Source organism: Rutidosis leptorrhynchoides, chromosome 4 (genome assembly GCF_046630445.1).
Source record: "Rutidosis leptorrhynchoides isolate AG116_Rl617_1_P2 chromosome 4, CSIRO_AGI_Rlap_v1, whole genome shotgun sequence".
NCBI lineage: Eukaryota > Viridiplantae > Streptophyta > Magnoliopsida > Asterales > Asteraceae > Rutidosis > Rutidosis leptorrhynchoides.
Genome location: NC_092336.1, coordinates 425,297,501 through 425,310,273, shown reverse-complemented (window position 1 = coordinate 425,310,273; position 12,773 = coordinate 425,297,501). Strand labels below are relative to the sequence as shown.

The following is a 12,773-nucleotide window of genomic DNA, read 5'->3' as shown; positions in this document are numbered from 1 at the left end:
ATCTATCTATAATACTTGTTTCACCACTTAGTGTAAGAACAACCTCAACATCTTATAATTTACACTATCTATTAAATTGTTATTGTCATCGGATCTTTACTAAACTAGTAAATTATACTTTAGTTTTGCCCTTTTAATAAGATCACAATCAAACATTGTTTGATTTTGACTTATTAAATAAGAAGTGTTTTAATAAATAAAATCCGAATGTTCATTTAGCTGATGTTTTCTAACTAACAAAAACAGTAAATATTTAATTTTAATTATTCGATAAGTTACGGAGGGAGTATTTTCTAAAAAAAAAAAAAAAAAAAAAAAAAAAAAACCTAAAATAAGATTTAAGATATTCTTTCTTTTTTTCTAAAAAAAAAAAAAAAAAAATGTTAACTAAAATGGTCTCCCACACTCCCGCCATGTTTCTCTGTCTATAACATTGCTCACAGGTTTCATTTGTTTATCTTTTGTGTAGAATTTAAATATTAAATCAAGCCGTTCGATCAATCGCAATTCCCGCAAATAACGCTAACCAGATTTCAACAACTAACGGTAATTTACTAATCATTGTGCTTTTCGCTATGATTTTACACGCGTACTCATTTCCGTGATTTTTTAATTTTAATTTTATACACACATTTGACATTTGATCTATGTAGTTTTAAGACAAATTTTAGGCGAGAAATTTTAGGAATGTTGTTTCAGACGATCCATTATCAATCTCCGTGAACGAGATCGATCTATCACGTTTCAATCCAAAATTAGGGTTCATTACTTTTATTGCGTTTTTGTTTTTGTTAATTTTGGCGCTAAAAATGTGAATTGAGAGATAATGTCATCAATAGGATTAATTTGTGTTGATTTTCATTGTATCAGGGTTTGATTTCTTTAATGTTGATTAGTTTGAAATAATTGATTAGGCAGTGAATTTTGTGTATTCAATTTATTAGGGTTTCAGGTCTTTAATATTGATTGGTTGAATAATTTAGTTTGGATTTAAATTAATCGATTAGGGGTAGTTAAATTTGGGGATTAATAAATAGTTTTGAGTGTGAATAAAAGATCTAAGTTCTTATTTATTAGTGAATATTTTAGAATGTTGGTATGAAGTTGAAGTTTTTTTATGATTTGATGTGTAACATGCGATATGGGAAGTAGGGTTGGTAGTGTTTATGAAGGATGTTGTTATCCTTGTTGAGTAAGAGAACTTTACGCGCTGATTTCAGGTATATTACAAAAAGATTATAATGTGCCTGAATGATACGGTTACATTATTAGTTATAGTACATGAATAAGTAATTAGTAACTTTTTATTAATGTAAGAATTTTGGAAATTGAATGGACAGGGATGCATATGGATTTACTGTGAGACCTCAGTACCTTGACACATACAAGGAGTTCGACGCTATCTATAAGGTAATTGCCCGTCGTTATAACCGTGTGAAGATTGTTTTTAACGTGATTATGAACATGATTTAAAATATACAAAAGGGGATAGAATAAGATTGAGAATAGACAGTGGTGAAAATGATGTATATATGTTGGTATATTCAAGAATACATATGTATTGACACAGGTGTTATCCACTTATCCTTTGTTCTGTAATATATTGTTAAGCACGTAACTACTATTAACTATTTTATGTACTTGCATGAGATGGTTGGATTGCATTGTACATCGAGTAATCTTTAATTTTGATCAGTGTAAACAATCTGGCACGCTAAAACATAAATGACTATCGGGAGGGATATGTCATATGCATGTGTATGTATAGGTTTATTTGTAAATTTGAGAAAAAAAAATATATTCCGTATCATTTTATTTCCTCATGTTATGTTTATAGGAGGAGGAAGAAGAAAGATCAACAAAATGGGGGATCTTTCTTGGGCAGCAAGCAGAGCTTTTAAAACAGAACTCATTTGTCAAGGAAAGTGTCACTAAATCCGATGCTGAAGTTACAGAACATAAAACAGATCCTGTCTTGGAATCATGTGAAGAGTCAGATATTGTATCTGACACGAAACCAACACATGACACTCAGACAGAGACCGTTCCTGAAACAGTGGTCACAGATGGAAGTAAACCAAAGAAACCCGTGGTACGTAATTGGGCGGAGGTTAGATCGTCACTCAATGACATTGAGGATATGATGCTTCAACGTGTCAGGAATAGAATCAAACTGAAAAATGAGTCAAAAAGCAGCAAAGAACTTGATCCTATTCAAGAGGTTGAACCCTCGAGCGAGGACAATAAAGACGAGCTAACTGCAAATGAGGTAGCAGTTTCATCTGAAGAGGCGAGTGCCGATGTCGACCCCGAGTCTCAATTTCCTTGGAAAGAAGTGGAGTCACTTGTTCGTAATGGCGTGCCTAGAGAAATTCGAGGAGAGGTGCCCTTTGTCACCTAATCTACTGTATAACACTTTCTAGTTCTAGTATGAAAACGGGTCAAATCGGGTTTTGTTTTATTAGTAACTTGTTAAACTTGCGGTTGGGGCCTTGAGATCTTTGCCAGGTTCAAATCTTGTTATCTCCCGGGTAACCCGAACAGGAAAAACCTCATCATTTTAGTAATGTGTTAAACTGGTCAAACTTGTATAAAGTTGGCTAAAACTGGAAAGGTTTGAATTTTCGGAAAGGCTTAAAAGTGACCTATCGTGTTTTCAACTGCTTACAACGTCTTAGATTGTATCAATAAGAGAAATTATCTTATTAGTTGAAATAATATTTTTTGTAGTCTTGTATATGAAATTAGTTATTTACAAAATACAAAGACAAAAGGGAGAAAATATTAGCGGGTACTGACCTGACTCGTTACCCATCCTGCTGACTGACCCAGTCCCTACTATTTTGTCACCTCTATTTTTTTTAGAAAAAGAATATCTTGTTAAATGCAAGATCTTGTTTTTTCAGGCATGGCAAGCCTTTGTTGGTGTGAAGGCGCGTCGGGTGGAGAAATATTATCAGGATTTGTTAGACGAAGGTGATGATGAAGGTAGCCCTGATCAACCCAAATTGAAAAAAGCTGTTGTACCAGAACACTGTAAAAAACAGATAGATAAGGTTATAAAAGCGTTCGGATGGATATTACTTTATTTACTTTAACAATATTGTTCTCTTGAACTAATTTAAATTTTTTGAGCGCAGGATTTACCACGAACATTTCCAGGTCATCCTGCACTAAACGAGGAAGGTAGGAACTCTTTAAGGCGGGTGCTGTTAGCATATGCACGGCACAACCCCGATGTAGGGTATTGTCAGGTAATTTTAGTGTTGTTTTACATCATCTTGTAAAGTAACATTATAGTTACAATTTGACATAATTAAGTAGAATTACCATCCACTTATGTGGAATCCAAAAACATAATAAATTTTAATCTATATGTGTGAATTTGTTCATGTACTCAATGTCATAGAAGACCACTTCCGTCTACGTTTGTTTGTTTCCTTGAAGCATATATCTGTCGTACCGTCGTCTACTCTTGGTGGAATAGTATTGTTTCTTTTTAAAATTTCACACATTTTAAAAAATACCTACTGGTGTAGAAGTTGGTAAGTCAGATGATATTTCATATGCAAGGTTGTAAAATTCGTTAGTAGGGGACTAGTTTGTCGGGACCTTGTAGGACTAATCGACCAAATCGAAGAATAGTTGGGCATTGACCAACTTTGACTTTAACTGTATTGACCTGCTTTGACCAAATAAATCACACTTTGAATTAATAAATCCGACTTTGACTGACTAAATTGGACTATGACAACTCTAACCAAATAAATGACCAAGTAGTTAACTAGTCGGATTACTTAAAAGTTCTGACTAGTCGACCTAGTAGGGGGCTTTTACAACCACGTTTATATGGTAAATGGTAGTGTTTGGATTTTCACTCACTTTTCTTAGAACAATAGTATTCGTTATAGTGGTTACATCTACAATGTTATCTCCTTGTTAAGTATTCTATCGTATTTTCTTATCAATAATTTTATCTTAACTTTTTTTTGTTTCCATTTTTGAAAATATTGTGTAGGCAATGAACTTTTTTGCTGCAATGCTACTACTAATGATGCCTGAAGAAAATGCCTTTTGGTATGTATTCTCTTCATCTTTCGTTATCCTTTTATTTATGGCTACACATTGTATGGAGATTTGACATAATTTATTATCCTCTTAAGTCTTAATAGCATTTTGAAATGACTTTATACCAAGACTTACAAGAAAATTTTGGTGGTTATTTTAAACGCTTTTACTATACCTTAGTAGAATCTGGTGCTGAAATTACATATGACATCATAGATAAACACCTTGAGAGACTACTTATATTTGGATTTTGCAGGACTTTAGTTGGCATGATTGATGATTATTTTGAAGGTTACTTCACAACAGACATGATAGAATCCCAGGTATGGTTTTAGTTAGACTTTCTTTTTATTAAATCGAGAACATAACTTCTACTAATCTATACAAAGAATTAGGTGTTTATTGCTCCAATACAATAGCTATTACCTTTTTTCCCCCCTTTCTGAATGATGACTCCTCTTATTCAGGTGGATCAACTTGTTTTTGAAGATTTGATGCGTGAACGATATCCTAAACTAGGTTTATCTACTGCTAATTTACGATATCTTTATTTCTTACTAGCTAATGTTTTAACATGCTATATTTATTTAATTTTTTTGTCATCGTTCTATAGTCAATCATTTTGATCTCATGGGAGTGGAGATGGGATGGATCTGTGGGCCATGGTTTCTTTCCATCTTTGTAAATATTATACCATGGGAAAGTGGTAAGCTTTATATCTTAATGTAAAACAGTTCAGATATAAAATCAACTTATTCGATAGTAGTAAAAATTCAATCTTTATTCATTGTTGTTTCAAAATAGGATCCTTCTGTAACAGTAACGATTATTTTTCTTTTCAGTTCTTCGTGTTTGGGACGTGCTTTTATTTGAAGGAAACCGTGTAATGTTATTGCGGACTGCATTGGCTTTAATGGAGCTATATGGTATTAAGATCTATCACATCATAATTAGATGTTTAAGTCTTGACTCATTTTCTTATAATGGGTTGATCTGAGTTATAATTTTTTTCAAATGGGTCAAACAGAAAAAACATAGCTAACAGGTGACTGGGTTAAACAGGTCAAACATATTGAAAGGCTCCTAATGTCCACACTTTTTATGTATATATAATATTGTAATATATTGTTTTCGCGATCCTAACTAATGCGTTACTTGGCTGTATGTATTTTTCAAAATCAATAAAAGGTACTATCGGGCCAAACCCAACCTCACCCGGTCCATTTTGACCCGACTAGGAAATGACCCATTTCAACCCACCCAACTCTCCTTCTAGCACCATACATTTTAATGATTTGGTAACTACACTTCCGTAGGTCCTGCTTTGGGTACAACTATGGATGCTGGAGATGCTATTACCTTATTGCAATCACTTGTGGGCTCCACATTTGATAGTAGCAACCTAGTTGTAACTGCTTGCATAAGCTTTTCTAATGTAACCGAAGATATACTTGAAAATCTTAGACAAAAACATAGACCAGATGTGGTAACTGCAGTTCAAGAAAGAATTAAAGGGGAACATAGAAAGAGAAGTTCTAAAGGACTTGCTACTAAGCTTTACAGTTTCAAACAAGAACGTGAACCACTTGTACGCGAACCGAGTATAAAGATTAAACGATTTGGTGATAAAAATTCTGAAATTGAAGATGTTATGGACTTGATGTCTCCTCTTAAACCGGATGAATCTCTTAATATGGAACCGTTTAATAAAGAAGTAGACTCAATTACAGATATCCAGGATCAGGTAAGAAAGTTATGAGTTAAAAGTATAATTTGTAGTTTATGTGAAATCTGAGGACCAATAAAGTTTCTTTAAGAACAATTAAGTTTTTGATTTTGGAGTTAAGCTATGCAAAAATGAACACAATAAGTAATCAAATTTGCTCACATACTGAGATGCCAAATAGGAGTTATACAACTGTCATTAACTACCTTTCTGATACTTGGTTAAACATCTTGGGGACTTTTTTGTTTTGCATCTTTCACCTGTTCTAATAGATGTTTAGTCTGCAATATAGGCGTGCCATTAGAATGTTCTAGAATATATTTCTCTGCATACTAATAGTAAACAAGGTTGCAAAAATCGCTACTTGGGGACTACTCGGGGGAGTAATCGGATGTTGACCAAGTTTGAATTTGACTGATTCTGACCGTATTTTGACCTATTTTTACCGATTTTTCGAATAAGCCCGATTTTTGACCGATTTTCTTAGTTTTGGCCAAGTTTGACCAAGTTCGACCAATTTTGACTGAGAACTAGCCGAGTACTTCCCGAGTTTCAAAAACCGAGTACTCGCCGAGTAATTCCGAGTTCTGCAACAGTGATAGTAAAAAAGTATTTGGTAATTATGTAAAACAAAAATGCAGTATGTGATCTAAAATTATTAAGATGTACATTTTGCATGTCATCTAAAATCTGACTAATTTGTAATACCTTGTATAATTCCGGTATTGATTTAATCGCATACATGTGCAGGTTATTTGGCTGAAGGCTCAGTTGTGCTCAATGTTGGAGGACAAGAGATCTGCTACAATTAGGTCAGTTTTGTAAAGTGTTTGTTTTTTAAGTAACTATTATAACCTTGTACTGACATTTTGGAAGCAACATGAAATATTCAGTTCAGATTTACTATTATAACAATGTTGGCATTATGTATTTATAAAAAAAATTTAAAACATAAGTTTTTGTTGGTCAATCTAGCCATATCTTGTCCAATTATCCTGAATGCATACCAATAGACTTGTAACAAATGTACTTGTGCCTTTCTAGAGCTGAGGAATTGGAGACAGCACTTATGGAGATGGCTCAACAAGATAATCGACGCGAACTGAGCGCAAGGGTATTCATTCATTCACTAAGAATATATTTTAAGCATTTATTCCCATTCTTTATATTGATACACTTTTTTATATGTGCGTCAAACTCAAACATCATTCACAATCTTTAGAATAGAGGCTTTAAAAATGTCAACTTATTGTAAAGGTATCAAATAATGTGAAAAGGTTATTTTAAAAAATCAATATGCAGGTTGAGTACATGGAACAAGAAGTAAATGAACTGCAACAACTTCTTATCGATAAGAAAGAACAGGAGAAAGCAATGCTTGAGGTTCAACGATTTTTATCTGTTTTATTATTTTTTATTTTTAATGTTATAAATTTGGATAGGCACTCACTGCAGATTTTCAATATAAAAAATACTGCGTATATATAGTCATGTGTATTGATGTAGGTGCTAATGCGAGTTGAACAAGAACAAAAAATTGCAGAGGAGGCTCGTTTATCTGCAGAGCAAGATGCATCCGCTCAGAGATATTTGGTTCGTGTACTCGAGGTACATTCTCATCTCTAATTCTTTAGTTTTTGAACTCGTCTTTTTTTTTTAGTCACTAAATGCATAAGCAACAGGCTTTTGCTTTAGTCAAAACATAGGTTTTTATCAACAAAGATTGTACAATAACATGATAGATAAAGCTATGAATTCACATGCTAGATTTTAATTATTTCATGCCTATACAGGGCCGTCTTCGGACATGTGCAGAGTGCGCAGCCGCACATGGCCCGAAAATTTTGTAGAGCTTATATAATAACATACATTCATTAATATATTTTTTGTAAATTAACTTACAGAGAAATGTTATTAGAAATTTGTATTACACCGTATCACATTATTACATTAGCTATGTCCTTTAATGATTCATGTGCCCACAAAGTATGAATAACAAATAGCCCTAAAGTTCGTTTATTAAAAAAAATTATTACACCATATTACATTAGCTATGTCCTTTAATGATTTTTGGTCTAATTATATATTTAATTTTCAGTTATTCTGGGGCCATTTTCAGTTATTCTGTGGCCTCATAAATAATTAACTTTTATTTACAAGGGCCCTTTTTTATGTCTCGATGCCCTATATACTAATGGCTGCTCCTCCATCCTCTTTATCCTTAAATTTTGCTTTAAACTTGATTATTTCTTATGAACATGCATATTTCATATGAACAAGCATAGCAATAAACTTTTTATTTGGATCATTTTATTATTTCATAAAGTTTGTACTAATATATATATATGCAGGGGAAGTATGAGCAAACTATGAGTGCACTTGCTCAAATGGAAAAGCGGGCTGTAATGGCGGAATCTATGTTAGAGGCGACACTGCAATACAATTCTAGTCAAGGCAAAGCAACACTAACACCAACACCAACACCAGCACCAGCACCGCCACCTGGGTATGTGCATTTCTTACTTCTAAACATGATCGATTTGTCCATTTTTTATGTCGTTAAGTGCATAAAGTTTCTTCGTTCGATAGCTATTTAAGTGCGGTGTGTGCATACACACATATTAACTACTTATGGTGACTGAATTATGCCATACTTATAGGAACATGCATACCGAGGCTGTTAGAGACAACAACACAAGAAAACCAGGTTTACTTTCATTTGGACTAGGATGGCGTGACAAAAACAAGGTTACTATACTTAACTACTCTTGTGAATCTATTATAAATGCAAACATCCATGCGTTTTTGCGCTTCAAGCTAGTTAGTTAATCTGTCACGTGTACTATTTTGCAGGGAAAACAATCAAATGACGCAGAATCAGCTAATAGTAATCAAGAACCATAAAAATAAGAGATGGATGAAGATAACTTACTCACCTTGGTACAAGCTTCTAATGCTGTGTGTTTGCACATGGAAATTCTCCAATTCATTCATGTTGATAATCATGCTGAAGCTACACATAACTTTATTTATCTATTTTTGGTACATTATATATGTTTATTTTGTCTCCCCGCTAACTTTCATATTTGCAGTGGGCTATTTGTTTTCTATAAAACTTAAAGATCAGATATGTGCATTGTAATATTTATATAGTTACCACTGGAATTTATATGACTATATTTATCATAGCATCATCTTTTTTTCATCCTCTGCAAAACTCTTATGTTTGGTTCAAGTGTAGCATAGTATAGCAAACATTACCTTAATTCTATTTTATGTAGTGAATATCAATAACTGGATCCTTAGAATAAAAATAAGGGCAGGTGGACCGAAAAGGTAACGTAAGTTAACTAAATTATCAATAAAGGTAATATGACTAAATCGGATGCTTAAAAAGGCAATGTATTTTTCAATTTTGCTAGAAAAGGATTACAAATTAAAAATGTGTGAAATTGAGGTGATATTGTCCACTTGCTTGACAATTATAGAAATTACATTACTTGTATTGGTCAATTTTGTATTTTATTTTACCTTTTTGAGTTCTTTGACCATTAAATATTCATACATTTATAATTTTGATTGAAATCTTCCTATTGAATTTAAATTGAAACTTAGTGTGTATTACGAGTTTGAATTTAGTGATAATCATCACGAGTCCGGATTACGAGTCTGAATTTAGTGTGAATTACGAATCTGCGATGCAATTTAACGGGAAGGAATAGAACTAAATTGACAAAAATGCCTCACATATGATGCAATTTAACGGTTTTTAACGAGCGTTAGATGAAGGGACTATTCACGCAAAAATAAGCACGAGGATTACTAATGCAAAAAAAAAAAAGTTTATGGGTAAATCAGAGGGACTACCGTGTAATTATGTCTAATTATAGTTATAGATAATTAATATATTAGTTATTTTAACAAGTTTTTATGATCAATTAAGTCAATCATGATTATACAATATAATTAATCGTTTTAACACATTATATAATGAACGAGAATAGTGATCCTCGTGCGTTACAGCGAGTTAAAGCATGTGTTATTGTGGAAAATCATTAGGATAAGAAAATTTAAAATGAAAACATATTTTTTTAACGGCGATTAGGAGTCATTTACTGGGTCCGAACGCGATGTCGGAACCCACCCACCCGATCATTTTCTAGACGAATCATTACAGGTCCTACCGCCTCTCTGGAGGAAACCCCCATGACCAATCAGAGGGTGAGAATCGACTACTCAGAGGGTTATCACTTGTTTTGTGAGTAGACCGATGTCATCACGAGTGAACTTTCGTGGTCACAAAGGGTTGTTCTTTTGGATCTTGAACTTGGTACCTCTAGGTATTTCAAAGAGACCAAATCATACAAATTCACCACTGAAAATTGATAAAGTGATGGCATTATTTCTGTTTGGGTTACACGGGAGGGTCACTATTTTTAACTTCGTGTATGCAGTCTAGCCGGATTAATCACCATTTTCAAATTCTTTAGTTACCACCACATGATTTGAATATTAGATCTCTTACAATGATCCCAAGCCCCAACTATTGGGCTCTTAGTGATGGTTCATCACCCTCGTGGTTAATCGAATGGAATTTTAAAACTTTAAACCCGTTTTCATTTTAATTATGATTTTTTAGAAATCACCAGATTCAAAATGGTTTGGTTTCTGTTCAGTTTTACCTTCACAATATGTAACACGATTAAATGGAATTAAGCAAATTAGAGAAAATAAAAAATAAAACTGATAAACCCTACCCGAGACATTTACTGAAATTTGAAGAATATTTACGTTATTTTTGTTAGCTTATTTCACAACCCACTAGATTTGTGACTCAACTACTAAGTCTCTAGTACAATTTTTTTTTGTTTGTAACCCAAAGCAAAGCAACATAATGCCTAAGAATCCTATGAAAGCTCTCTAGAATTCTCTCTTTGATTCCTTCAAGAAATAGTGTGGAAACTCAACATATTTTGAGAAACATATATATACTTGAACAGTCTAGTATTAACTATTGATTTACTTTAATCTTAGTCATCCATTTTGTATTAGGAGTATATACATAGTGGTGGTCTAATTTGTCACAACACACCTCAAATAATTTAATCTTAGTCATCCATTTTATTTTTTATTTTTTGCAAAAATGACGCGAAACTTTATAACAAATCCTTTTCATCCAAAGATTATATAAAAAACGAACAAACTCTCTACTCTCATTAGTGACAAAGAAGACATCACAATACAATCATTAAATTGTTTGAATCCTAATCTTGATGAAATTGTACTGTTCGAATGTCGTTATGTTGAATATTAATGATGATTTTTTTAAAAGTTTAAATTTTAATAATATCATTAATTTGAATATTAACATATACATCAATTAGAAAATGTCGGTGAAATCAATTAGAAAATGTCGATAAAAAACTCTCAGTCACTTATCAATGGGTCGATTCTGGATTAAGTTATTTAACAGGTCAAATGGGGTGTAAGTGTATTTTTGGAACATAATAGCTAATAAATCATTTTAAGCAATCCATCTTGAAAAAATGTCCATTTGTCAATGGACATTATAAAAAGATACAGCCACCTAAAACATTATATCCCAAAGGATGGACTACAATGAAAAGAACAACATCTTGCAATCTATATATCACACAGAAAACCATTTTGCATGTATATTGTTTTGGATCAACAAAACTTGACCATACCCATTTTGACACGCAACCCACCATTTTACTCTCTTTACTGCTCCAAAATATAAAAATAACATTATAAACAGAATTTCAAGGTAAAGAGGATTTGCTCACCATCTCCCCGGATTTAGGGTGTAGGCCATGCCATTTGGGTTAGCGTGAGCTCGTTCCACATAAGTTTCATAACTTCCAGTACCCAAGATCATCGCTACCACAACATCTTGATCATCCTATCTACCTCCAGCCAATGTTTCAACTGTATCATTTATCTACACCCAACAATACATGTAATTTGTAAAAAAAACTCATCCAACAATAGTAGTTTATAAAAAAGAACCTTTTTCACCCAAATGAACTTACCACAGCAGAAATACGCATATCAACACCTTGTCGTTTCATTGCTGTTTGTAATTCTGCTACCACATCTTTGTTGACCTAACAACTAAATATATCAATTCAGAACAATATAATTATTAATGAAAGGTGAACGGTGTCAGATGTGTTATAAGTCAAGTGAAGCAATTAGATTAGACTAGTGTAATTATCATTTCTTCAATAGAGAAGCCTTTTGTCCATCGAATAAGAGTCCATGAGTCGATATACAATTGCATGACAGGGAACGAGAAGGTGAAACCTAATTCCATTTGTTGGCCTGGAGCAAGCTGAAACTTTTCCCCTTCATCATTTACAAATTTAGCAAGCTCAACTGCATTGTAGTCAAAAAGTACCTGTTGAAAACTAATATTCAAATATTTGAAACCACATACATGGTAATAAGTGTTAAAATGACAATGTCATTATTTGCAAAATTATATTTTGTACTATTTTTTTTTGTTGAGATTTAGGTTGTTGGTGATTTTCTGTTGTTGCAGATCAAAGATGAAGATTGATTGATCAAGCTGTGTTGGTGTTGAACGGATTAGACTCTTTGTGGATCACGTGGTGTTTGGTCATGTTCAACATACTTGGTATGGGGATCAAGCTAAATAACACATAGGTGGGACATAATCGAGTCTAATTTTTTTTTATCTAATTTACAAGTTCAGGGACCAGTTCTGTCAAAGTTAGAGGGTCCAGCTTGTTATGTCGATTTAGTTTTTCTTTTTAATAAAAAAAGGTAAGAAAGATGTTATTAAAATTTGTTAGAATGTAGTTGTGGTTAGCATTTATTATGTAGCTAGTAGTTGTGCATTTATGATTAGTTAATGCTATTAGCTTCTAGAATATTGTATTGTATCTATCTATATATATCGGGTCTTGTACATTAGTTTAAGATTGAGAAAGAT

General features: G+C 32.9%; 1 protein-coding gene and 1 long non-coding RNA gene across 3 annotated transcripts in view; one reads left to right on the top strand and one right to left on the bottom strand.

Moving 5' to 3' along the window:
• Positions 1-2,825: 2,825 nt before the first annotated feature.
• The window catches only part of LOC139844255 (uncharacterized), a 20,546-nt gene continuing 10,598 nt past the window's right edge, over positions 2,826-12,773 (bottom strand). Inside the window, exons 2-4 of one of the 2 annotated variants that reach the window (XR_011757890.1) lie at positions 11,848-12,215; positions 11,602-11,756; positions 2,826-3,034 (exon numbers count right to left, since the gene is read on the bottom strand). This is a non-coding gene — a long non-coding RNA (uncharacterized lncRNA). Of the gene's footprint in view, positions 3,035-11,281; positions 11,757-11,847; positions 12,216-12,773 lie in introns of those variants that run through there. The other variant, XR_011757889.1, reaches the window with a different exon arrangement.
• LOC139904659 (uncharacterized) lies at positions 3,135-8,858 on the top strand (the record flags this gene model as incomplete). The annotated part of the gene is made up of 14 exons (XM_071886593.1): positions 3,135-3,254; positions 4,019-4,077; positions 4,325-4,391; positions 4,536-4,587; positions 4,682-4,774; positions 4,911-4,994; positions 5,385-5,812; positions 6,545-6,606; positions 6,839-6,908; positions 7,097-7,177; positions 7,301-7,402; positions 8,146-8,300; positions 8,455-8,542; positions 8,648-8,858. Coding segments are annotated over 14 exons (1,512 nt in total), but the record flags the coding sequence as incomplete, so codon positions are not given.